This window comes from Amphiprion ocellaris, chromosome 1 (assembly GCF_022539595.1).
Source record: "Amphiprion ocellaris isolate individual 3 ecotype Okinawa chromosome 1, ASM2253959v1, whole genome shotgun sequence".
In the NCBI taxonomy this organism is placed as follows: Eukaryota; Metazoa; Chordata; class Actinopteri; family Pomacentridae; genus Amphiprion; species Amphiprion ocellaris.
In genome coordinates, this window is record NC_072766.1 from 33,696,655 (window position 1) to 33,723,495 (window position 26,841).

A 26,841-nucleotide genomic window follows, 5' to 3' on the forward strand; every position below is an offset into this window, starting at 1 on the left:
GATGATCTGCTGGATGAGATGTTCAGGAAATCAGAGGCAAGAAGGAACTTTGGCAGGTTTGCATTGCAAAAATGTGCCAAAGTAAAACCACTAAGAGTCAAAGCTCATAATTATCAAGATAATATCCGGGCTGTTGCAGTTCTTAAGTAATTCTTAAGCCCAATTTAATTTTTGTAGGAGCCCATTTTTCTGAGAGCCCCGTGTTCAATAAGCTTCTACAAGCTTCTTCTTACAAGCCGTTAATTTACATTCTTCTAAAAGCCAAGTTGCATTCCAGTGATTTTCCCTATATAGAAAATTTTGGAGCCAAATTCAAATCAGCATCTAACCAATCATGGATGTGTTCCTCCCAATGGGTGGTGTTGAGCTTCACTGTCCAGGAGAGGTCAGAGGCTAAATACCTTTAGATCCTACTTTTAGTTCTTTTCTTAGACGTACAAATCCAACTGTTCAGTATCTATAATGATCACAGATCTGAAATAACACTGAATAGGTGGAACTGATATCAAACATAATATGTTTATTCTCATATTGCTCCTGAGGTAATAATAAAACTGTAAATATGTTTACAAACTGTAGAATTTCACAATACATGAAAGTAAACTTCTAATGCAACTTAGAACACAAGGATATATATTCAATAGCAAGAAAAATAGAACTTAAGAAGTCTATATACTGTATATGCTTGGATTAAGAGTCTCTCTGTGTCTTTTATGGCTTCTGTCCATGACAGAGGGAAGGGAGGTGTCGGTGTCTCATGTGTGCTTCTTTACAAACACTTCAGATTCGATGTGTTCTTCTTCCATACTGGTCTTGATTAACCTGGTATCAGACATTGAGTCCAGATGTTGGGATTATCACTCCAGTGATAATGAATTTTTTATTTTGAGGATTTAGAATAAACTTACAGATTCTAGACATTAGGCTACATGAAAGTAAATTTAGAACATAACTAAAACACAAGCATATACATTCAATAAGAAAAATAAGACAGAGGGAGTATATATGCTGAGAGTAAAAAGTCTCTCTGTGTCTTTTATTGCAGTGGTCTGTGACAGAGAGAAGGAGGGTGTCTGTGTATCATGTAGGCATCGTCCACAAACACTTCAGATTCCATGTGTTAATATTCCATACTGGTCCTGATCAAGAGACTGAGTCCAGATCATCACACTGGTGATGCTTCACCAACTGTGAGCTCAATGTTAAAACAGACACACACTGAATTAACAACAGATCTCAACATTACAGGCATCATAGAGGGCGACTTTATGGCAAAACAGTTGTACTGGACAGCATTGGATACATGTTCCCATGACAACATGGGGTCCTGCTTTTGAAAGATAGACTGAGACTGAAAAAGCTCCTTAGATGAAGGTGAAATGTCTTCAAGAACCTAAGAGGGAAGTCCAGTTGCTTTTTACTGAAGGATTACCGTGATTTAGATGACTATCTACACAAACACATGGGACTATGGTTTTCACTGTCTATGTAACAACACAGTTTGGGTGGTAATGAATCAGATGGGAGAGGAAGCTGTCTAACTATCACAAGGTTTGCTGTCCATATCTGCTGCCATTGGTGAGGGTTAATAGGAGAATGAGAAACACTAAAGCTCTATGAAGAACAGATACAGGTAAGAGGCACTATACAAGAAGGAACCATGTAGCATTTTCTTTGTGACACAGATTGCATTCATGGTGGCCCATTGTTCATGTTATTGACAACTCCTGTGAATTCATTACATATCAGCATGCTGTGAAAAAGGTCTATGGTGTACTCATTATATATGTAAATAACAGTGGACAAACCACTGTTCAGTATGATGCAGTCTGTTTCAGACAGTGCTCAGCTGTCAGCTCGATGTAGGATCAGGCTTCAGGCTTTCTGTCAGGGAGACCAGGGATCCATCTGTGTAGGTTTGTTCACGTCGTTGTTCCTGGACCAAGGCTGGATGCAGCTCAGATGCCCAGATTTGGTCACTTTGTTTTTTTATCAGGAGTGGAAATATATTCAATGAACCTGCCATTTAAATTTTGATCATCATTAGGTGTCTTTCCAGATAAACTGGTGGTTTGTAAATTCAACTTTCGCTCAAAAAAGGCGCACACAGTATGAAATAATTAAAATAATCTGCTGTTATAAAGACATTTATGGCAACAATTTTGTTTCCCGAAATGATGTAAATGGAGAGCACTTCTGGGGATTTTTCATTAAAAGTTAAGAGCATCATCGTAGCCCAGTAGTCAAGTGGTTAAGACACATATCACATAAACACAAACACCCTGAGCAGCAAATCCCTGATCTGAATGCTGCTGCATGTGACTCCCCAGCTGTCTTACCTGACAGTTCCTGCCTCTCTTTACAGTGTCTAGAAAATACAGCCATTAAAAGGCTGAAAAAAAAACCCAACCTTGTAAGAAAGGTTTTAGTATTCTTTTTAACTTCACAACATTAATGACTAAATAAGCCACAAAATTTAGTTTGTAGGAAGTTGACTGAAAGGGTCATACTGGTAAAAACCAGGACTGAAGCTGTATGTGTTCAGCTAAACTGTGCAGCAGCACAGTAGCTACAGGAAGTTAACAGTGACTCTTAATTAATGAGAATTTACACATTACCAGTAAACATTTTCTATGCCCACCGGTTCCTTCATTAAGGTGTTTCATGACAATTATTTTTAAGTGCTTACTTTCTTTGTACAAAAAGTTCAAACACAAAACAACATACTCATGTCATTTTTTAAAACTTTATTTTGCACTTTTAAGGGCCACATTTTGCTGTTGTTGCCAAACATACACTCTATGAAAGTTTTTGACAATCATTTTTATTTTATGTGAAGAATGAGACTACTCTAAAATACAACAAAAACGAAAATCCAAAAGTAAAGACAAGCAGATGAATACACCGGTTGTAGTTCTTCTCCAGTCTGGCTAACTGTTGGTAAAAACTGGCTGTGACAATAGCTGCAATCAAGCTGAGTCCTCTATTCTAAATTCTAAAAACAGAAGCATTTTCACATTTGAACCATAACAACAGCAGTCCTTCCAGTATACCTGATGGTTTCCTGTCACCTTACTGTTGCTGATCTATTAATCAAATCAACCGATTTATTGATCAAAATTCACAAAGATAAAACTGTGAGGTGTTTAATTCAGACAGAGCAGCCTTTTGTTTCGAGATGTCAAATAATACTGCCCCCTGAAATGAGAGCTTTCTTTGGTTAATCTTTTGAGCTGTAGCCAGTTATCTAATGAAGCACATGCTATCTCCATCACTTGGTAGAAAACACAGTGTCAGTTATTAAATGTTCTTTTTGGATGTGCAGGCTGTAAAATTATCCTGAACTCACTTTGCGAAATACTCCCCGGCACTATGTAAAACCAGTAAAGTGACTAACTCGTTCCTGTGTCATAAACTCAAAGCTAGGAATAGGAACATACAGCCTATAAGCAAATACAGTCATAACTAAAGTTAATATTTACTTGTGAAGACTATGTATATCAAAGCAGTCTTGACTTTCTATTGAGTCCTTTAACTTTATTTTTGGTCTTCTAGAAATATGACCAAATCTGCTGGGGCCAAAATATACATACAGCAATTCAAATATTTGGTTAAATGTCTTTTGGCCATTTTCACCTCGGTTAGGTACCTCTGATAGCCGTCCACAAGCTTCTAGTTGTATCTTTGACCACTCCTCTCGACAGAGTTGGTACAGCTCAGCTAAATTTGATGGCTTTATGACACAGACTTGTTTCTTCTGCAGTTTACAGATCATCAATGGGGTTTAAGTCAGGACCTTGAGGAGGCCAATATAAAACCTCAATTCTAGCCCGATTTACTCATTTCTTTACCACGTACTTTTAATGTGTGTTTGGGGTTATTATCTTGTTGGGACAACCAACTGCTTCCAAGATCAAACCTTCTGGTCGATGATTTTAGGCTTTCTTGAAAGATGTGGACCTAATCCTTTTTTATTTTTCAGTTTACTTTGTGTGAAACACCAATGCCACCGACATCAAAACAGCTCCAGAGCATAATACTACCACCACCATGCTTGATAGTAGGTATGGTGTTCATTAAGGTTAAAGGCCTTCTCTTGTTATCTGACAACATAAATTTCCTCCAAAAGGACTTTTTCTTTGTCCATGTGGTGATTAGCAGCAACCTTCAGTAACACTTTAAGGTACTGTTTCTGGAGGATGGGGTTCCTGTCTCTCAGTTAATGGTGATGTAACACACTCTTAACTATGGACTCTGACAGCTGTGTTCAGGCATCATTGCAGACCTGCTTTTTGGCGATTCCTGGTTGTCTCATCCTGACCAACTATCTCTCAGCAGAAGCTTGTGTTTTCTTCCTGATCATGGCAGCGACACAACTGTGCCATGCACTGTATACTTACAGTTGATTTTGGAATCTGAAGTATCTTTGAAATGGCTCTAGGTGACTTTCTTATTTGTTCAAGCTAATGACTTGTTTTTGAGATCTGTACTCAGCTCATTAGAATTTCCCACTGTAGTAATGAATGTATCAAATGGACCATGTTTAAACTGGCTAACAGAAGTCAGCAGCTGTAGTCAATCGGAATCACTCACAGGAAGTTAAGAGGTCATGCCACTAAGAAAATAACTTTCTACATCACCAATACTGATGAATTGACGTTGTTGTATGTATATTTTGGACCCAACACATTTTGTCATATTTCCAACAACCTACAATAAATTTCTGAAAGAGCCAAAATGCATCATTGTTTTTGTGACAAAGACGCATGTGTTTCAATGATTCCATCACAGAAAATGAAGAGTTGTTGGAGTCACTAAAAACTCACGACTACCATGATATACATGGTCTTTACAAGTGTGTGTAAACTTTTGTTTTTAAATCTGTTCTACAACTCTGTTTCTAATGTAAACAAATAACTAAATGACCAAATAAGATAGAAAAACTCTTCCTAAAAATATTGTTCTGCACACAAGTTCAACACATTTGGAAAAGCCAATGCACACTGATATTACTGCTAGGCATCGATGCAGGCAAATCAGAGCAAACACTTGTAAGTGGAGCTGGCTGGAGGGTCAGGAGTGAAATAAACATTGCTCTCTAGTGAGTGGAATCTCTTATACAGGGGGTGGAGGTTTGCTGTGCCTGGACAGCAGTAAGACTGGATGTTATAGATGAGCTCTGCTGTTTGTGAGGTCACACTAAATTGTGTTGGGGTCAGCTGTCCGAACACTCTGAGCTCTTTCTGTAGTTCTTAGTCTTTGAATTCTTGAAATAGGTAAAGCCCTGGCTGGACTCTTTTATCTTCTTTTTTTTCTGCACCTGTTTGTTGTCCTCTGCCCGACACGCAGGTCCGCTTATATCTGTCTCTTCATCTTTGTCTTTTTTCTCAGACTTTTCTACACTTTTTTCTGTTCTCCTTGCTTCAGTCTTCTCTCTTTGCCCACCTTTGCAATCCTCATCCTCTTCCTCCAGGTGACTGAGGTGCATTCTCCTCTCTTTTGCCCTCACAGTTGACAGCTGATCAGCAACTTGTTCTTCCATCAGTCGCTTGGCTCTGGAGAAAATCATCCTTTGCTGGACGTCGCAGGAGGAATCCGTTTTTCTCTCCTGCTGCAGACTGGACAGGAAGGAGAGAGCCACCTTGCTGTTGTCCCGATTGCTGGTCTCGGGCACATCCTCCAGACTGTAGTGTGTCCAGCGCTCAGGGTGCAGCAAATAATCTGGAACTCCTCTCGTCTTTGGTGTGGGACGGTTGGACAAAAGGTGGCTCGTCTTACGGCTGGGAAAAGGAGGCTGAGTACACAGTATGTCTCTAATGTTGTCCTCACTCAGAGAGGAGGAAGTCTGCCGGTCAACACTGTCCAGGCCGTCAAAGACACTGTGACAGCGGTCTGAGAAGGCTGAGCACCCTCCGCTCAAACTGAATGAGTCCTGAGCCTTGTGAAGAGCAGCTGGAACAGAGTCAACATCATCATCATCGCCGCCGTGGTCCAGTTTTCTGTTGGGTGCTTCTTCAGGCTCAGACTCATCACTGACTGACAGCTGGTCCACATCATCACTGATGAACATCTCACCGTGCTCTCCGAAATGGTCCTCATCACACATCTTTATACTGAGAATCTGCAGCTCGGCTAAATCCACAACCTGATGAGGGAGAGAGGAAAATGTCAAACCTGCAGCCAAATTGGTAATATATTTGCAGTACAATTACTATACTATGAGACCACTGTGTTTCAGTTTGTGGCCTTTATTGGGGACATCATAAAATACATTAGTGAGATAGAATTTATAATGGTTTAATAAAAAACTTACAGAAAAATACGAAAAACACAGAGTAAGCTAACATCCATCTAGTGTTTGTCAATTCAATAAATGTCAAGGGCTAAGAGAGCCAGGCTACTTATATAAGGACACCTACAGGCTGCTGGCTGAAAACAGCTGGAGATAAAAACATTTTCAGAATTTATATTAACAGCCCATCACAACCTGCCATTAAATTACGGTTCCATGATGTACTGTTTAAGCATCTGTTTTGATGGCGTGGTGTATGTCTGTAGAGGACACACACACACACACACACACACACACACACACACACACACACACACACACACACACACACACACACACACACACACACACACACACACACACACACACACACACACACACACAGCTGACAGATCATAATGTAAAACATGTAGTGTTGATGTGAAGACAAATCACATGCTTTTTAGAAAATGATATGTGGTGTACTCAAAACATAATGGTGTAAGCTTAAGGTATTATAAATTTTAACATATATTAGAATAATATGCATGAAATCTGTCACAAAATAATGAGGGTAAGATGTGGAGCAAAAAATTTGAACATGTCTGGGCATATTCTCTGTAAAAGATGACCTAATGATCACTTAATGTGCATGTCTTCTGTAAAGTGAGATCTAGGGTGAAATATGATAACCTGATGTCATGATCTGACCAATAGATTTAGAAAAGTAGAATGGTGTCAAAGCTGCCACTCCTATCATACGGCCTGTAGGCGTGAAAAAATGACCAGCGCTCACATCATAAAAGACGGCGCACAGCTCAGTATCTTCAGTTCTTCTTGGGGTGTTATCACTGCAAAGAACTACTCCTGGATTTTTTGTCGACAAATAAATCCTGCTACCCTCCGAATGCTGACTTCTCTTGGTGATTTTTTGAAGATCTTTAAAGAAACTTTTTAGACATTTGAACACGGTCAAGTCATAGACTCTGGCCTTGATTTGTAGCTTAGTTTACACTTCATCATGTGCACATGCACAATAGTTACATCGCAAGAAATGCAATGTGAGAGAAGGCAAATTAACTCAAACATATCACGCTACAACGTGTTTGTTGCTTGGTACAAAAAGAAAACTCACGTAGTTCTCATTTTCCAAGACTAATCTACAAGAGAAAACTGTGTGGCAAAACCTCATTCACTGATTTATTGCTTTCTGGATACATAGCTGTTCTTTTTTTTTTTTTTTTTACTTCACTGAAAAGATATTTGTGGACATGTAGGCTACACATATGTAGAGATTAATGAGCATGAACAGGAGAGAAACACTGAAAAGGAAGATTTGATTTAAAAAAAAAATAAACAATGTTAGTTGTAGGGCTGCACAATTAATTAGATATTTATCACAATGTGAAATTTGGCTTTACACAATTAAATATCAACGACCTGTTGTGATACTGATGCTTAAAATGCCTTCCTTCTAGAAAAACCATCTCACAGAAAACCCCACATAAATAAAAATCAGTTGCTTTCAACTTTGGTAAATCTGACATTAGAACATCATATTTCACCTTTTCAAAGTCATTCTTGGCCACACAGTTTTCTGAGTAGCTGTACAGCAGTAAGACTGGAGGCTTCTCTGTGCACAGCTGCCTTGCTAGCGTCTACCTCAGCCTGCATGGGAGATGTTTCAGGAACATCACTAAATGATAGGGTTCATCAATAAACAGACGTTAAGCAAGCAAGGTGATTTGGGGTTCAGTATGACTACAGAAAAAGTTAGTCTACAGTATCGGTATCAGTGATACTGACCCTGTAAATCTTACAGTATCACACTCCATTAGTGGTGTGTAAGTATTAAAAAGCTGTTGGCTGTATTTATACAAACTGATTATTGTCAGAGAAAATTTTAATAAACCAGTGTGCCGCTATAAGTTCCTGTACAGACTGGAGGCTGCTGGAAACTGTCCATCTGTAGCAGCGGGGAGCAGAGATAACAGTCCACAGTCAACAGAAACAGTTTAACAGCCTTCAGTCTGGACAGTGTTAGCAGGTTCTCCAGCTTCCTCCCACTGTCCAAAGTCACACTGAGGTTCAATGGTGATTCAGAATTGTATGTAGGTGTCAATGTTCTCGTTTGTCTCTATGTGTAGCCCTGTGATAGACTGGTGACCTGTCCAGTGTGTCCCCTGCCTTCAGACTCCTGCACAAGATAAAGCGATGTATAGATGATTGATGGATGGATGGATGGATGGATGGATGGATATACACACATTTGTCCTGTATATACCAGCTGTGTCACGCCTCTTTTAGGTCACGGGTGCGGAAAAGACTTCATTCAAGACGCAGCCAGGGATACATTTGTTTTTGGCAGATGATCACTGTTTGGCACAACACCGGATCAATGAGTCAAGGGGGTTGAATTTGGTGAAATGATGTTAGCCTAGAGCAAGTCGGGATCAAGTCGGACACAAATCTAGCCAGTTTTCAGTATGTGTTGTTTTCCAGTAGTCAAAGCTGCGCAGTCTGATTCATCTCCAACGGGCCTACTAGCTAGCATGCTAATGCAAACTGACCTGGAGCTGCAGCTCCCTCAGGTTAAAGGGCAGGGCGTCGGCTCAGTAAAAGCACTATTTGTAGCGGACATGTGACATTTTAATTCCACGTACTTTCTAATAAACCATTTTGCTTACTGTTAAACGTAAAAGCATTAGTAGTTTACCTGTCTGCGGGCCAGAGACTAAGGTTCAAATACTTTTACTGAGTTCAGCACGCTCAACTCATCCGTCCTGCGACTCGGAAATCACTCCTGGTACATCATCACAAAAGACGTCTGACAGGCTTGTTCGAGGGGAACTGGCCTCTTGGAAAGTGGCTGAGAGCAGCGGGGAGCAGAGTTAACAGTCCACATTCCAGACAGACAGTGTTCAGTAGCGACGGGTAGTGGTGGTCCTCTGATACCCGAGGCTTCGACACATGCGCTGTAGCTCATGAAGCAAACGTATCGAGCCACTGTGCCGAGGCGTGGTTTGGTCACGTGACTCGTGACGTTTGAATCACTTCAGTGACGTTTGAAGCACTCAACTGCTTCGAATCACCTGATTGGTTCGGTTTGTTATGTGAATCACTCAGCGGGATCGAGTGTTCCGGGATAGGAGATCCCTATTTAGTGTTGTTCATTTGAATTGTTTTTTGCAGAATAGATTGGTTTTTTTGCTGTTGTTTTTGCTTTGAGAGTTAGTAGTATGTCAGATTTCGTATTTCGTAGAGAATAGATAGATAGATAGATAGATAGATAGATTATTTTTATTTATATATATATATATATATATATATATATATATATATATATATATATATATATATATATATATATATATATATATATATATATACCAAGCAGCAGTCATCTACGTCACAAGCACCACCACAGCCTCGTCCTCCACCACCAGCAGCACCTTCCACAGGTATTCTTTTTCTCTTCTGAATAGGGAATGACTGACATTTCTGGTGATGATGATGATGATGATCTTCAATATTTTTCAGTTCAATTGTGGAGCCTATTAGACGAAGACACAAGTAGAGCCTGGCAAATGCAAAGCGCCACAGCGAATGCAATTGTAGAAAGAACGGCAGACCCACTGGCTTACTGGGCCACCCACAAAACTGTTTACCCAAACTTGTACAATGGAGCCAAACATTTCCTGTGTACCTCAGCCTCATCTGTGCCGTGTGAACAGGTTTTTTTTTTCTAAGGCTGGGGAGATAGTGAGTAAAAGAAGGAACTGCTTGAGTCCCAAACAATGTTCCCTGTAATTTTTCATGAGTCTGAGCAAACACACAAACTCCCTGAGCGTTTCCTTGGACCACTGTGAACAACATCAGACGTGTGCACTGTGGTCACACCAGCATCACATCCATTCAAGTTACATGGTTCATTAAAAGAATCAAATTACAGCATTTACATTTCTGTTAAAACACTTTGTCAACAGGAGCCAGTTGAAGGCTGCAGTGATTTTAGTGACACTACAATGTATAAGAGTGAAGTTGTTGAATATTTGTCTCTCTTTACTGTTGCAGTGGTTTTGCAAATTGCAGACGGATCCTGTTCACTCCATAGACACCAATGTTATTCCTGTAGCTTGAAAGACAGCTACTTTTGATAAAACTGGGCTTGTAGCACATTGTCTGCCTTGCAACAATGGGAAAGAGGCATCGTTTATGTTTTGACAACCTATATCTAATGAGTTATTGATGCTGGAAGCCCGAATCTGTGGATATCTTTCCAACTTTACTGAACTTGGGGCCACTACCACCTAAGGAGTGATATATTTAATTCTGAAAAAAGCATTTAGCCATACTTAAAGCTTTAAGTGCTTTATTGACACGGAACTAAAAATTTTGTATTGTTTTATTATCACAGGTTCTGTCTGAAAAGAGGTGGCATCATTTTAAACAGTGAAATCAAACGAATAAAATGTAATGACCAACCAGTGAGCAATACTGGATTCTGCAAAAACATAAACAACTTTTTAAAAAAAATCTAAATCTTATCTTAACACAGTTAATGTATTAACTTATTTTTGTGTGTATGCATGTATTTATTGATTTATTTAGTACTGTTAACATATCAGAGTTCTGAGTGAATTTTTCTTAAGATAGGCAAAGGCCATTTATTGATTACATATAGGCTGTTAAATGTTTATTAAAAACTAAAAAGCATTTTAAAAAAACAACTTAGGCATTTATTGAGTCACTAAAATACTGTAGAGTACAGACCACATCAGCATGATTATAAGCATCCTCTGGTAAATGAACAACCAGATACTGATGTCTCTCACCATATAGACTTCAGGAGATGACTGGAGGATGATAAACTGTGACCTACTGGTTGGTTTCTCTCTGTTCTCATGTTTCTTACATGTTTGTCCCTGACAGCCGGGTCCTAATGTTTTTTGAGCAACACACCATACTATGACGTTTTTACAATGATGGTTCTACTATGGAACCAGTTTGACATGTTCAGGTGTTCTTTGTGTGAAAACTCAGAGATTTCAGGTATCAGAAGGTGGTTTTCAACTTTCTTTGTTAACTTTCTGCTTCAACTTTAAACTAAATTTCCTTCACTAACCCAGCCCTCTGGACTTCCAGTAAGCTGTGTTCCTATTGGCTGTCCAGGTGGCTGCTTGGTGTTATCAGGAACACCTGAGCAGCTCAGTGTCTTCCTGCTTTATTTAGCTGCAGACAAACATTTCCTCTGCTTCCTTCACCAGTGAACTGGGTTTGGCTTCGTTGCTTTAGTTTGTTCTTTAGACGTTGGCTTGCAGCTTCCAGCAGTAAAATTGTCTTTAATGTGTTTCTTGGTGTGTTTTAGGGCTTTGTACTGGATAGTTGTCTTGGTAAATGTGGTTCTTTAGCCACATGGTGCTAATGTTTGCAGTGATTAGTGGATTTGGTGCAGCTGAGTTGTGTCTTTATCTTGGCTGTAGTGAGTCTTTAGAGGTTTTTGGTCAGACACATTCTGTGTTCTTGTTTGAGAACCAGCGTTGGTTGTCCAGAAGGTAAGAGTTCCTGTCCTGATTCTCTGTTCTCAGAGGTTCTCTGGTAGGCTGCAGGAGACTTTAGCGTTTGGGTTGTGCTAGTTTGGTTTTTGTACGGTTTCATTTGTATGACTATCTTGAGGCCCCTCCATGCAGTTTAGTGAGGTTTTCTGGAACAGTTCTACAAAGCAACCTGCAGCAGAAGAGACTTTGAGAGTTTTTAGGAAGTTCTGGAGACCAGACTTTAGAGCAGCAGAAACATTTGTCAGTAGTTTGAGCAGGAGAAGGTGAGCTTCAGAGTAGAAATGAGACAGAAACCTTCTTGACCCGTGTGGTGAGGTCCTGTACCAAGAGTTTGAGCAGGTTGTGAAGAGTCTGTAGTTCTTTGGTTTGAAAGCACAAGAACAGTCGACTCATTAAAGGAGAAAACAGGAGATATTGTTGGTTCTTCTGTCGCTCTGCAGTTTCCTTAGACTGAATATCAAGTTTATATTTTAAATGATTTCCCATGTGAGCCCAAGAAGACTTCAATAAACTCCCTCCATCCCCTGGACACAACATATTTTATTACCATGTTAAATGTTTTTTTTTTGTTTTTTTTTAATGTTTTTGAGTTTTAATCATAGTTTTTTCTCTTTGCTTGTTTAGTTTTGTCACCTGTGTAAAAGGTGCTAAACAAATAAAGTTGAATTGATAAACTGAATAATTGACTAACTCATGATTGTGACAACAGAAGTATTTTCATTGTGATTTAAGGGTTTATTTCATTTTTAAGGTTGGGGTTAAAATCTTGACAGAAAAAAAGATTAAAGAAATAAACTACATAACAAAAAGCAATTAAATCAAACAAAAAAAATTAATACAATAAAACTTTTAAAAAGTTTTATTATTAAAAAGATTTAAGAAATTTAAGATGTAATTTTCTAATTAAACATTTAATTTTTTGTTAAATGTTTTGTCTTTTTAAAGGTTTAATAATCTAATTAAATGTTTTGCATTTTTAAAAATGTTTAATATTCTTTAATTGTATTTTTTAAATGTTTAATTATGGTAAATATTTTATCTGTAATTTTTAATATTTGTATTTTAAAAATTTTGCTTAATTTCATAATGACATGTATTGTATGTTGTTGAATTATCTAATTCAATATTTTGTCTGTTTAATAGAGTTAAACATTAAATACAATTAAATTATATGTACATATTCCACCTTTTAATGTTTAGTTTTCTTTTTAAATGCTTCATTGTATTTTCTGTTTAATTCCTATTTGAAGTTTTATTGTCTTTAAGATGTAATTTTCTAATTAAACATTTAATTTTTTAATTAAATGTTTTGTCTTTTTAAGGGTTTAGTAATCTGATTAAATGTTTTGCATTTTTGAAAATGTTTAACATTCTTCTTGTTAAATTGTATTTTTTAAATGTTTAATGATGGAAAATACTTTATCTGTAATTTCTAATATTTGTATTTTAAAAATTTTGTTTAATTTCATAATGACATGTACTGTATGGTGTTGAATTATCTCATTCAATATTTTGTCTGTTTAATATAATTTAATGTAATTTAATGTTTAACTCTATTAAACAGACAAAATATTGAATGAGATAATTCAACACCATACAGTACATGTCATTATGAAATTAAACAAAATTTTTAAAATACAAATATTAGAAATTACAGATAAAGTATTTTCCATCATTAAACATTTAAAAAATACAATTTAACAAGAAGAATGTTAAACATTTTCAAAAATGCAAAACATTTAATCAGATTACTAAACCCTTAAAAAGACAAAACATAGGTACTCATATAGCTCAACGGGTTAAGCAGGTGACCTATGTACAGGGGCTGGTCCCTGACGCAGCGTCGCGGGTTCGAGTCCCGCTAGTGGCCCTTTGCTGCAAGTCTTTCCCCGAGGGTAAAATAACAGTAAATAGGTTTTTAAAAAATAATGTTAAAATGAGAAGTTATTATATTTAGCACTACAAATGCCAAAAAATATATCTTTACACTGTCCTAATACATTGTAACAATAAAAAACCTATTTAGCTGGAAGATTCATTAATTTATTGATTTTTATGAGGTTACATGTACATATTCGTGCATACATCGCATTGTAGGAACGCTTACTGTAACTGATCAAGATGCATTATTCAGTCGTCGCAGGGAGTCTCTGCTAACCCCACGGGGCGCTATTAGCTCTGAATTTCTTGTTGCTCTCGGCTCGTTTGTGATATGATGAAAGAAAAACATGCCTCCAAGACAAAACACTGGAGTCATTGAAGGAAATTGCTCAACATCTCCACCTGCAGGAAGGAAAATAATGGTGTAAAAGTGTTTTTTCTTCTTCTTCAGGTGACGCTGCACACTGGTCTACCCATCCCTGACTTCTACACCCCCGGGGAGGCAGATCCCAATGGCTCCGTGTGCTAAAGACTCACCTGCTTTGGGAAATCCTCTCCAGGATTTCCCAGAGTTCATCCTGCCAGTCAATAACTCTGATCCCGCCGACCGACCCCTCCATGCCCCCATCCAGCGCGGAGCCATGCCTTTATCAAGCCTAAACTTGGAACACGAGGACCACCTGCAGGACACTGGACGGTGCTTAGCCATCTGTACTTTGTATTTTGATGGGAATTAGTTGAAGACGTGGAAATGATGCTGAATTTGCAGCTGATGGACATAACATGAGCTTGAATGAATAATTTGACATTTTAGAAACCACATTCCTCTCTAATGTCCATCTATTCTATATCGAAATCATAAAACAGAGACTTAAGACCGGAAACAATGGAGAAAAAGGGTGCAAATTTAACCTCTGAAGCATAAAAATGACACTTATGAACACAAAAAGTATGTGAACAAACAGGATTATTATTTTGTGAGCTTTAGAGGGGTGTTTGTGTGGATTTTGCAACCCCGTCTCCACAAAATTACGTTCTCAGACAACTTAAATGCATTTTCAATTACGTTGCAACAGAAACGTAATTGTTCCGCCGTTATGTTGATCTGTAACGTATTAAACATGCGTTTGTATTCAACGTATTGCTGCCGTTCATTTTCTTGCCTTGCTCGACCAATACTTGTGTGCGCGCGCACAGAGACGCGCGCGTGCACGCGCGCACACACACACACACACAGATAGATAGATAGATAGATAGATAGATAGATAGATAGATAGATAGATAGATAGATAGATAGATAGATACCACTCACTTTATATGTGGATGAGGGGTGTTTTGGAGCAAATGTTTGCCTCGTGATTTATTCTAGCAAATATGCTTTTGTTGTTTTTCTGCGTTGCTTATTTTATTAATTGACTAATTAAGAATGTGTGTCTATTTTCTTTCTGAGCTATCTGAGCAGTCATCCGCCGTTGCCGGGAATAATTATTAATTCATTTTTTAAAAGATTTTACATTTTTTTAAATGGATGTTGCAGTCACGTTTGTGGATACAGCGCGGTCGTGTAATGTCTTCTGTCAAGATCCACAATAATGGTCGGGAAAATAAATGCTCCCTTCGCAATTTCATTGGGACAAAGTCCTCGGTGTGTTTTAATAATTTTCGAGCGCGGTGTTTTATTCTGACAGTGATATGAATCTGTTTCCTTCTCTGGGGTGGCTCTGCTAGCGTTTTTTACTTGGTTAAATATACTGAATAATAAGTTTGACATGAAACGAGAAAACTGGAATGAGTGTTGACTCGGTATTCCTCATAGTTTCCCCTCGCTTTCATGTAATTCATACTTTAACACTGATATGGGCCAGGTCGACCTTGTGGAATAGCCTCAGTCTATGTTCCAGCTACACAGCAGCGGTTTGGAGTTCTGATTGACTTTGTATGTTGCTAACCGGGAACGCTTTCATGTAGGACCGGAAATGCGTGTCGCATCTAGGGGCGGGGCTTCCCACTACTGCCGTGCTCTGATTGGCTCTGATTGCGCAGACTGTCCTGTTTGAAAGTAACAGGGTGACTGCTTGTGTCTGTTTGTTGCTGCACCCTGGCTTTAGTTCAGTAGCAGAAGTCTCGGTTGTTCCTTTACGTTCTTCATGGAGCGGGAATCACGGGAAACTGCAAGCATCGAAAACGACATGTCGGACCTGGTTTTGGCTGACCTGGACTCTGCCGTTAAAGTAGAACTCGAGACGGGCAACGGCTCTTCTGAAGAAGGCCATCATGTGTCGAGTGTATCTCAAGGTAATAAAGTGCAGCATGTCACTACTCAACCAGCACTAGTCAACGAGAGCAAGGTTTTATTAGTCTGGCGTTATGTAACGTTAAAATGTGAGTTGTGCTTTTTAACACCTTGTTGTGTATCAGAGGGATGATTCCTCCTTTTAAAATAGTTTCTGCTCTCATAATGCTGTGCAGTCAGTGCTTTCCTTTCTTAATCAGATCTAACCTCACAGAAGGTGGTGGTGTTCAGGTTTAACTGGTGACAGCAGCGTTTCTGAGACAGATGTTTCATGGGCGTGGCCTTTCACCACCCCTTACATACTAATCTGGAAATGAATGACCCATTTAGTAAAATTTACATACATGGACTGTATCACCCTGTCTGGCTCTTACCTACAGCTGCCTACCTTACCTTTTTACTCACCCATTATCTACCACCTAAGTTTATTCTGCGCTTACATGGCTATTTACTGATCCATCTGTCTACTAATCTACACCACAAACACTGATCAAAAGAAACACAGACACTCAGGACATATAATAAACTGAGTCAGCGATCAGACACGTACAAGAAACTCAGAACAAAAAGACTATGAAAAACAACAGGTTGTCAAACAAATTCACTCACCTCAGTCACTCTCACTTTCTTACATGCAATCATTCTGTCACACCAGCATTCACTATGTGTTGCTCTCATGGTTAAATCTATCTCCAGAATCACTTTCTCTTCACTAAACCCACAAGGGTGGGATGGGTTAGCCAACCTTATATAGAGACACATGCTCCACCAATTCTTTCCTCCTTTTTACATCAGTTAGCCAGTTTTTCCAAGTGTTCCTAAAACTTGAAATGCTTGGGAAAGTTAGATGAAACTATGTGCAAGTTTTACTGTGATAAGTATTTACCTTTATAGGATTCCATGCATATGGATGCAGCCCCATACAGGCATGTACCAGTGAGACGTTTTGCATTTATGCATGATACATGTATTTATTTTATATTTCCAGTGTCTGTGCATCAGCTTTGTGTATTTCACTTAGTGTCGAACAATGTAGCAACATGATCTTACTTAGTTTATATTTCCATTAATTCTTATATTATTGTTTTGAGATTGTGTCGCTTGTTTTAAACAGTAGCAGACAGTCTAGTATAAGTGTGTGCTGAATTAAGCCTTATTAGCGTTAATATTCTCTTCTCTCTTTTATTATTGTTCTTCTTGTTTTTCTTTTTGATTATTCTACAGAATCAGTGCATTGTAAATACAGTGATTCTGCAGAATACAATGTTGATTAACTTGTTTTGTCCCAGTAAAATGAATAAATACAGAATATTGGGGGGGATCAGATGGAAGCATATCTACATTCTGAAGGCAGAAATGAGAAATCACTGGTTAAAATGTGATCAGATGGTTTATATAGTCTCACTGTCTTACTTAAAATGTCTTTAAAAGCAAAACAGTTCAGATCCACTTGTTTAATTGCAGTAATGTTTGAAAACAGGAGCAGTACTTCTCATGCTGTTTCTGTCTCACCGTCTCCTGAAGACACAAGAGCAATAACAATATATGGAACCAGTGTTGAGGCTGACAAGAACAGTTGTTTTGACATTTGTGTGTTTTTGGACCAGCCATCTCACTTGCTGAATATCATCCATGGTTCCAGTTTCTGCTTTTCATGCTTACAGGTCACAGAGATAAATCTGCTTCTCTGTAAGATTATTAATCAGTGATCTTAAAAGAACCCACAAATTCCTTTAAAAAACTTAATGTTGTTTTTATGTTGTGCAGAAAAAGGGTTTCACCCCTGCTACAGCAGGTCTGTGCAGCAATTGACACTTCATCAGCTTCCAGTTGTGAATGTGTGCAACTGTGTCAACAATGCTGTTGCTGAAGCATCCTTGTCTAAATAAAGATTGTAAATAAATCAAATGGATGACTTGCTTTGGCTCACAAAAGTGAAACGATTCATGTATTTCCAACAGCTTTGTTTCATAATGAAGAAGAGGGTGAAGAGGAGGATGAAGATGACAGTGATGATGACAGTGGCACAGACCACTTTAACAGTGAAAAGTCAGGGACCCAGCTGCAGAGATGTGAGCGAGCTGGAGGAGGGAATCTTCCTGACACATTCCAGACCAGCCACCTGCTCTTCTATGAGAGGTTCAAGGCGTACCAGGACTACATGCTCGGTAATCAATTCTGACTCAAACACAAAAACAGTCTTTACTCAGAGACATTAGAATCCTAATGCCGGTTCCTACATGTATATTTGTCCAAATCTGCTATGTTTGCATGTAGGAGACTGTAAGCCCTCAGAGGTGAAGACCTTCACAGTAGACTACCTAGAGAAAGTGCTGGAGCCATGTGACTGGTTGGCTCTATGGTCTACTGATGTCTTTGATGTTCTGGTGGAGGTGAGACCAACTGTCACACATATCTCTGGTGATATTTTAAATGTAGCTTTGCATTCACAAAGCTGAAACACCTTGCCTCATGTAGCAGCTGCTGTCATTAACCTGCATTTTCATTCATTTCATCAGACAATGTAGGTTTCATAGCAATATAATAACATTAAAGTTAGTCAAGAATAATTCTTCCCATCTGTCACTGTGTGTGCCTCTCTAATGACACATGAAAACCAGTTCTGCTGTAGGAGTGTTAAGAGAAAGTCAGTGATGACTTAAAAAAATAATAACTTTAGAGAGATGCAAGCACAACATAGATGGGCCTGTGTGTAAAGACAGAAGAGGAGAGAAAAAAGACGCGCGCACACACACACACACACACACACACACACACACACACACACACACACACACACACACACACAGATACATGCAGACATAATCTGCTTTAAAGCTCTTTATCACTTCTCTGACAGTCTTCTGCGGGTCCTGAATAATGTGTTACATTGCTAAATCCTTCAATAACTGCCTAACTCCAATCTGCATGATTCCAACCAAACAGTCTGTGTACCATTCATACTTAAATGAAGGTGAAAATCCTGTCGTAATAGAGAGGGGGGAGTTGTGGTGAAAAGACACATAGGAGTAGGACAGGCGCCAAAATAAATCTGTGTGGCTGCACAGAAAGTGTATTCCAGTGTACAACTGTTTGTAATTTCAGGTGAAAGATTTGGACTTGAAGGACCTAAAGGCATGTGTAAGGCTGGTGCTGCCTCTGCAGTGTGAAACCAAAGGCTGTGAACTAACTGAAGATGCCATGAAATCTCTTCTGGAGGCAACTCAGCATAAAGTCCCCCTACAGCAGCTGCAGGTGGTCTATGAGGAGTCTGGGGACTTCGATCAGACTGCCCTTGCTCTTGAGCACCTCAGGTAGGACTCTACTGATTGAACCTCTGTCTGCTGATTGCACCCATGCCAGGAGTTCATGTGTTGTTGTGTGGCCACATATCCCTACACCACAGGTTTTTCTACAAACACATCTGGAGACAGTGGGATGAGGAAGATGAAGATGATGATTTTGACTACTTTGTACGTTGTGTAGAGCCTCGTCTCAGACTGTAAGTACATCCTGAGTCACATCTAGCGTTTCTGAATATTGGTTTGTACCCATGATTTATTCCCATGTTGTAAAATGCATCACTTTCAGCTACTACGACATGTTAGAGGACAGAGTCCCAGCCGGCCTGGTAGCAGAGTACCAGTCCTTACTAGAGAAATGCTCCCAGTGCTTCCAGCAGTTTTCTGTGCTGCGCAGCAGCCTCAGCACTGACTCAGACTCTGAACTGGACAACGTGTCCATGGTTGAGGGCCTGAAGCTGTGCGACCAGGTGGAGACATTCAAGCGCAAGCTACACATCATCGAGAACCCCCTATTGAGGTAAGAGTTCTCTGTGTGGCCTTCTTCCTATTTCTCACAAATGGCCAACACCATCACTGTTGAATCCTGTTAGCCTCTCATCCAATTTTCTCACAACATGGACCTTTACTTGTGTCTACACCTGTCCAGGTATGTGCTAGCCTACAAAGGAAATGCGAGGCAGCAGTGTGTGCAGAGCCGTGGGCCCAGGGAATCAGGTGTGAAGGTGGTTCATGTGGTTACCGCCTCCTGCAGCTCTATCCAGCTTCAGTCTCTCCTGAGTGCTAGACTGATGCCTCTCTGCTCCTCTGAGGATGCTGAGATCCAGGTCAGTAAAACACATGTTTGCAATGGCTGGCTTCTGACAGCAGTTTATTCTGGCAAAACACAGGGATTCATTAAGCTCTCACAGCAACAGAACTGTCAAGACTCATCATGAGCAAAGTTCAGTGTGCAAAATATTAAGAGAGCAACTTCTCAAGTACTGACCACAACACTTTCACAAGTTAAAACTCCAAGTATCAACAGTGGCTTTAAGGTCAGCTGTAGATGAGGAAGAGTCTCACAGTAAAATCTGGTAAATGAGCTCTCTGCTGCCACCTTTCATCACACAAACTGTGGATAAAAAACCAAAGCCCTCTGCATTGCTGTGTTGACTGAGTGGAGCTCAGTGAGGTGAGGTGTACACTCAGCGTAATGCTTGTTACACAGCAAATAACAAAACTGTTGACTGCTATTAAAATGGAAAACATGCGTGTGTTTGTTCCGCACCCCTAGTGTGACTGAATCTAGCTTTGTCCTGAGGGTGGAGCCAGAGGAGAGCCAGCAATGCTGTCATTGCGTCCACTGCTAAGACTAAGCTGCACTGTATATACAAACACAGTGGGTGAGCTTTGTCGTGTGTTTAGTTCCACAGGGAACCAGTATCAGCAGTGGATTCATGCCATCAGGGTGACGTGGTGATCGTTCTCCCAGGGATCTACAGTGTCAACAGGTCCATTTCCATACCAGATTCCATCACTGTAGAAGGTAGGGGAAAAAACACTTTCTCCTTCATGTTTTCATGTAGAGCTGTTTAATTTAATGTTGTTATCACCATGTTGTTAAATGAGCTCATGATGGTCTTGCATACCTTCTCAGTCAGCTCAGTCACATGAAGAAACGATGCCACGATGCAGAAACATGTGGACTGATGATGAGCAGATCAGACAATATCATTTTATAGTTTTAATTTCTCTCTTATTCAGAGTATGGTAACTGTTTTATTTATTTCTATGTTTACAAGTAGTGATGCATGTTACTGGATTTTGCAGATATGCTGATCTTTTCCTACTCATTTTGGCCAGTAGCTGATACAAATTAGAATATTGTGAAAAAGTATTTTCAATCAGTTATTTACGAAAGTAAGAATTTAATATGCTCTAAACTCACTAATTGTGAATTAAAATATAGTCTATAGCTCAAAAAAAATCTTAAAATATTAGAATGTTTTGAGTTTGATTAAATTATTGTTCAGACAGTGTAAATACCACATATCCCTTGGTCTAGTTCAGTACATGTAACAACAATCATGGCTAAGGTGCATTCCTGATCTCAAGACAGTCCTAAACCAGAGACAATGTCAGAAGCATCTTACCTTGATGAAGAAGAAAAAGAACTGGACTGAGTGGTCTACAGTCCTCTTTTCAGATGACACTAAATTTTGCATTTGATGTGGAAATCAAGTCCTTGAGTCTGGAGAAGAGACTAGTGAAGCATTGAATCCAATGTGTTTGAATGCCAGTGTGAAGTTCCCATGGTGTGACGATTTAGTGATGTGGTGCCACTTCATCATCTGCTGGTGTTAGACCTCTGTGTTCTGTCAAGTCCAAAATCAATGCAGCATCGACCAGAACATTTTAGAACACTTAATGCTTCCATCTGCTGACAAGCTGATGTCGATTTCCTATTCCAGCAGGACTTGGCACCTGCCCACAGAACCAAAAGTACTACCAAATGGGTTACAGATCATGGTATTACTCTGCTGATAGAATTATGAGTGACCTCATATGTGATGCACTCTGTGACTACTTTAAGTTAACATGCTTTATGCGAGCTACAGGTACAACAAAAGAAGTTATTTTTTTTACACTAGAATAGCTGCAAAAGATGACATGGCATATGGATTCTGTCAAGTGTCTTGAGACAATCTGAATTGTAATTGACACTGTATAAATAAAATAGAATAGAATAGAATAGAACTGAACTGTGTAATGACAGAATTCTTGGTAACTGTGTGGTCTGTGTGCCAGGCTTTGGGTTTCCTGATGAAGTGGTGATTGAGAAGAAAACCAAAGGCGACTCATTTGTGGAGTCAACAGGAGCTGATGTCAGACTGTCCAACATCAAGTTCATCCAGCATGATGCTATTGAAGGCATTCTGTGTGAGTACTCCATACCTAGACCTGAGTACCTACTAGCAATTCCTACCACATATTTATGTACTTTCTATTTAATTATTATGCACTAAGAGATTATTGGTTAATTTTGTTGCAAACGTGCAATGACAATAAAGAAATTTTAATTTTCTATTTCTACATCACCAAAACTGATCATTCAAATTGCTGTATGTATATTTTTCATGGTATTTACAGGTGAACGTAAACTTTCGATCACAATTGCATATGTATTGAAGTGTGTATAATATATCTGTATATATGCATATACATACATACTCACACACTTACATACACATATACACTGTATACATGTACTTTTCCATGGACTGCTGTTTCTGTTAAGTGTAGTGTAAAACAATGATGCTTGTGCATGTGCCAGGTCTGTTTTAATGTCTGTGTTCCTGTCTGTTGATTGTCAGGTGTGCGTCAGGGAACTCTGAACATGGAAAACTGTGTGCTGCAGTGTGAGACCACTGGAGTTATTGTCCGAACATCTGCCCGTCTCACAATGAACATGTGTGACCTCTATGGATCCAAGGTGGGTGCATATGGCAAGCACCTATAACACTTTAACAGTCACAGTCCAAATGTGCTAATTAGGCCAACATAGGCCTGTCTGAAATTGTTGATATCAGAAATGGGAAACTACTTGTGGGACATGGAAGATGTAGATATATGTAATCATTATTCTTACCAGTGCAGAAGGAATTGCTAGTATTTACAGTATAACTACATCAAAGATGCCTGTATGTTTTACTTAGTTAAAATATAATTTGTACATATGACAATAAATGTAACATGTAGAAATTGTTTTCCACTGTAGGTCTACAAAGCCTCCAAAAGACACATACAAATGGTCTGTACAGTCGGTACACAATCAGGTGTTAAATTTTGTCCAGCTGATGCTAATATTACACTCATAACACTGGACACAGTTTCAGCCTTTCAACAATAAAAATGAGTGCAGCTAGTCCTCCTCAGGAATGTCTGAGAGAAGGTCACAGAAGCAGCTGTGTGCTGCTCATTTAAATCTTTTCTTTCATTAAACCAAAAGTATATCTTTAATACTCTTATATTTTGTAATGCTGTGAAGAGTTTTCCAAAATATACTTTTTAGTAGAGGTAGACCGATATATCGGCCGGCCGATATTTTGGGCCGATATATGGACTTTTTTCAATATCGGCCATCGGCCGATATTTACAAATAAAAAGCCGATTTGTGATCAGGCACCTGTACGGGCAGCTGTCGCGACCGCTTTTCCCTTAGAAGGACCCCCGGCACTCAGAGAGCGGAGCATGAGCGGAGCATGAGCGGAGCGAGTGAGCCAGGCAACAACAAGCCTAACCCTAACCACTTTCAGGTTACTTTTAAATTGTATTTTTTGTAAAATTTAAGTATTTTTTTTATGTTATTGTACTTTTTCACTTTTTGTGTTCAATAAATGTTAGAGTTCTACTAGTGTATTTAATTTGTAATATATACATGTATATACTTTTAGTGTTTAAATTGCCTTTTGTAATCGATGTACTTTAAAAAAAAAAAAAAAGGATATCGGCCTTAAAAATCGGCTTCTACAATCGGCTTTAGATATCGGCCATCGGCTGAAAATTTTTTTAAAAATCGGCATCGGCCTTTGAAAATCCCATATCGGTCAACCTCTACTTTTTAGTTTTGTTTGAAAAAAAAAAAAAAACTGTGTGTTTACTAGATCCAGTTTCTGAATGACCTCGCATACATTCCTGGCCTTTCTCTCCTGGTTTGTTCTGTGACAAAGAAATCTATGTAGTTCATAGATTGGTGGTCTGCTGACACTGTTGATGTGACTGTGCATGTGGTCAGTTGTGTTGCTGTGTGCTGTACGCAGGGGGCAGGTGTGGAGATTTACCCTGGCAGTGTTTGCAGTCTGGTTGGTAATGGCATCCATCACTGTAAGGACGGGATTCTCATCAAGGTGAGACAAGGCCTGCAAAGACTCTTAAAACAGTTGGAATGTGTCTCTGTTTTAGAGTATAAAATCTAAAAAGTAGTTTTTCATATATACTGAGTCAACATGTTTAACCCCAGTATGTCCAGTGGCTATAAAGGCATTCACCATTCCCACTGGAACTTTTCCCCTTTTGATGCTTTTCAGCATTGAATCATGGTCCATTTAATTAACCTTTTTTGACAAGATATTACAATTAAATTTTAATGTCAGCTTCAGAAAAGCTTGATTTGTACAAAGTAATGTCAATTCACTAAAAACATGAAATGTAAAATCATTTATTTTACATTTTGCATCAATATTCACCCCCAGTAATTCAGTATTTAGTAGATGCCCCTTTGGCCACAATTACAGCATGGAGCCTGTATCGAAAGGTTCCAGTCAGCCTGGTCCATCTGGATGCTGCAATTTTATCCCAGTCGTCTTTTCAAAACTCCTCTTGAGTTAACAGCCCTTTTCAAGTCCAGGCACAGATTCTTGATTATATTAAGATTTGGGCTCTGACTCAGCCACTCCCAAACATTCATTTTGATTTCAGCTGGCTGAAAACCAAAAGTTCTCCCAAGTGGTCAGATTATTCTTCAATATTTCCTTATCCTTTGCTTCTTTCTTATTATCCTCTACCTTCATAAACCTTCCAGGGCCTGCTGCCAAGAAGCTGTCAGCCTCCAAAGCTTGTAACTACTTAAGAGAAGCCATAGGTGTCTTGGTGGCCTGCCTAAATAGTGTCTTTTTTGCGCATCATTTTGTTTGTTATCGCTTAGTTTTTAAGGATGGCTTGCACTAGACAGATTTACATGTGCCATATTCCCTCATTTCTAAATGATGGATTTGACTGTATTCCAAGGGATATTCATTGACTTTGAAATTTTCTGATATCCATCCCATGACTTATGCATTTCAATAACCTTTCCTCAGAGTTGGTTGCAGTGTTCTTTAGTCTTCATGGTGTAGTTATATCCAGGAGTAGTGGTTCACCAGTGACTGGACCTTTCAAATACAGGTGTCTTTATACTAAAATCACTGAGACACATTCAGTGCACACAGATAATCTCCATTTCACTAATTGTGTGACATCTAACACCAACTGGTTGCATCTGTGTTGAATTATTAGACAGTCTGCTGTTGCAGAATCTAGGAGGTAGCTCAGAGGCTTTGTCAACACTAGACAGATGTCAAGGTGTGCCATGTATCTAACTCAGAAATGGGACAAGCAGGTATAATTGTTGTATGTGATGACACTTAATTAACAACTAAATGTCTGTGCAGAACATGAACTGTTTGTCTGATTTTTGATAAACCAGCACTATTAAAAGGCAATGTGTGTGTGTGTGTGTGTGTGTAGGACTTTGCTGATGAGCTAGATGTGATGCCATCTATTACCATGGAGAACAACGTGGTCCACAACAATGAAGGCTATGGGGTGATTCTAGTGAAACCCAACAATGCAAAACAATGCAGTGGTTCTGTGGCAAAAAGTGAAGGTATGTAGAATTCTGATAGCAAGGCAGCTGTGATAGTTAAAAGCTTGGTACAAAATCACTATTTAACTAACCTTTTGATCCCCAAAGACCCAGCTGCACAGACAGGTGAAGACAAAAAGACAGATCTTCACTTCATCTCCACAGTGTCGACAACATCATCATCAATAGCAACATCAACAACCACTACCCTGACCAGCAGCAGCTCAGCAGGTCTTCAGCCTGAGCCAGTAGCCAATAACAGCATAGACGGGGACACGGCCTCCTCTACAGGCCAGAAGTGGCCGTTGAGTCGTCAGCTGAGCAGAAACAAAGAGATGTCCTGCAGCCGAGCAGTCGAGGATCTGATGGACCACCAGATCTTTGTCTCTATTCAGGGAAACCAGTTTAAACGCAATGGCATGGGTGACTTTGGGACCTTTTTCTACTGACAAACACATTGAGACTGAATGTTGACACTGTAAAAACACACACAGCTTTTAACATTCATTCTGTTTTTGGGCAAAAAATATTCCAAGACCAGAATGATCCATTGAGGAGTTGTAAAGACATTTTTAAGGAAGGAAGTGAGCTGTGGTCATTTACTGTATAAACTAGCTGTGTGTGTGTGTTTCTATCAGCACTCTGATGCTGGCAACGCAGTGATGGTGAATTGATTTCTACTTATGATTTTGCCAAAATGCTTTTATTGTATTTATTCCTTTGGGTTCCTGACGCTACTTCAAATGTTTTTTGTGCAATGCAATTCTTTTAGTTTGAAATCCACTAGTCACTTTTAGTGAGGTTTTGGTCGTTTGACTTCCGATCAGCAAAATGTTGTCTTCTAGGTTGTGGCTTGTGAAAAGCAAAGTTGATAATTTCAAGTTCACACAGTTTTTGTTGTCATGAGTTGCATTTGATTTTCACATGGCATTTCCAATGTATTTTAAGGTGTAAGTGATGTACTTTGTGGTTGAGGGAAGTTTCAGCATTCAGGTTGACATGTTATATAAGGAGAAATCCAATAAAAATAAAATTTTATCATTTAAAAAAATCTAAACAATTGTTAATACAAATAAATTTCTTTAGCCAAAACTGGTACTTATTGAAATTGAAAATATAAATATCCTGTGGACTTTAAAAAAAAGTTTGCT

General features: G+C 39.1%; 2 protein-coding genes across 2 annotated transcripts; one reads left to right on the forward strand and one right to left on the reverse strand.

The window, feature by feature from the left end:
- Positions 1-2,732: 2,732 nt before the first annotated feature.
- Positions 2,733-9,254, reverse strand: tssc4 (tumor suppressing subtransferable candidate 4). The gene is made up of 2 exons (XM_035941923.2): positions 8,988-9,254; positions 2,733-6,145 (listed from the first exon to the last, which is right to left on the reverse strand). Exon 2 carries the CDS (start codon positions 6,104-6,106, stop codon positions 5,216-5,218), a length of 891 nt encoding a protein of 296 aa, XP_035797816.2. The 5' UTR covers positions 6,107-6,145; positions 8,988-9,254; the 3' UTR covers positions 2,733-5,215.
- Positions 9,255-15,759: 6,505 nt separating this feature from the next.
- On the forward strand, positions 15,760-26,750 carry shcbp1 (SHC SH2-domain binding protein 1). The gene is made up of 13 exons (XM_023296132.3): positions 15,760-16,005; positions 17,965-18,171; positions 18,281-18,396; positions 19,109-19,317; positions 19,410-19,505; positions 19,595-19,825; positions 19,955-20,132; positions 20,713-20,833; positions 22,096-22,227; positions 22,662-22,780; positions 24,108-24,194; positions 25,573-25,711; positions 25,799-26,750. Exons 1-13 carry the CDS (start codon positions 15,858-15,860, stop codon positions 26,137-26,139), a joined length of 2,124 nt encoding a protein of 707 aa, XP_023151900.2. The 5' UTR covers positions 15,760-15,857; the 3' UTR covers positions 26,140-26,750.
- The last annotated feature ends 91 nt before the right edge of the window (positions 26,751-26,841 follow it).

What these genes read in the sequence shown, in the direction of transcription:
- tssc4 (XM_035941923.2), bottom strand. Translation starts at nt 6,106, where the DNA reads ATGTGTGATGAGGACCATTTCGGAGAGCACGGTGAGATGTTCATCAGT.
- shcbp1 (XM_023296132.3), top strand. Translation starts at nt 15,858, where the DNA reads ATGGAGCGGGAATCACGGGAAACTGCAAGCATCGAAAACGACATGTCG. An exon ending in CTGAGGATGCTGAGATCCAG is followed by an intron (nt 20,133 to 20,712) that starts GTCAGTAAAACA and finishes TCGTGTGTTTAG; the next exon opens with TTCCACAGGGAACCAGTATC. An exon ending in GTGACCTCTATGGATCCAAG is followed by an intron (nt 22,781 to 24,107) that starts GTGGGTGCATAT and finishes TGCTGTACGCAG; the next exon opens with GGGGCAGGTGTGGAGATTTA.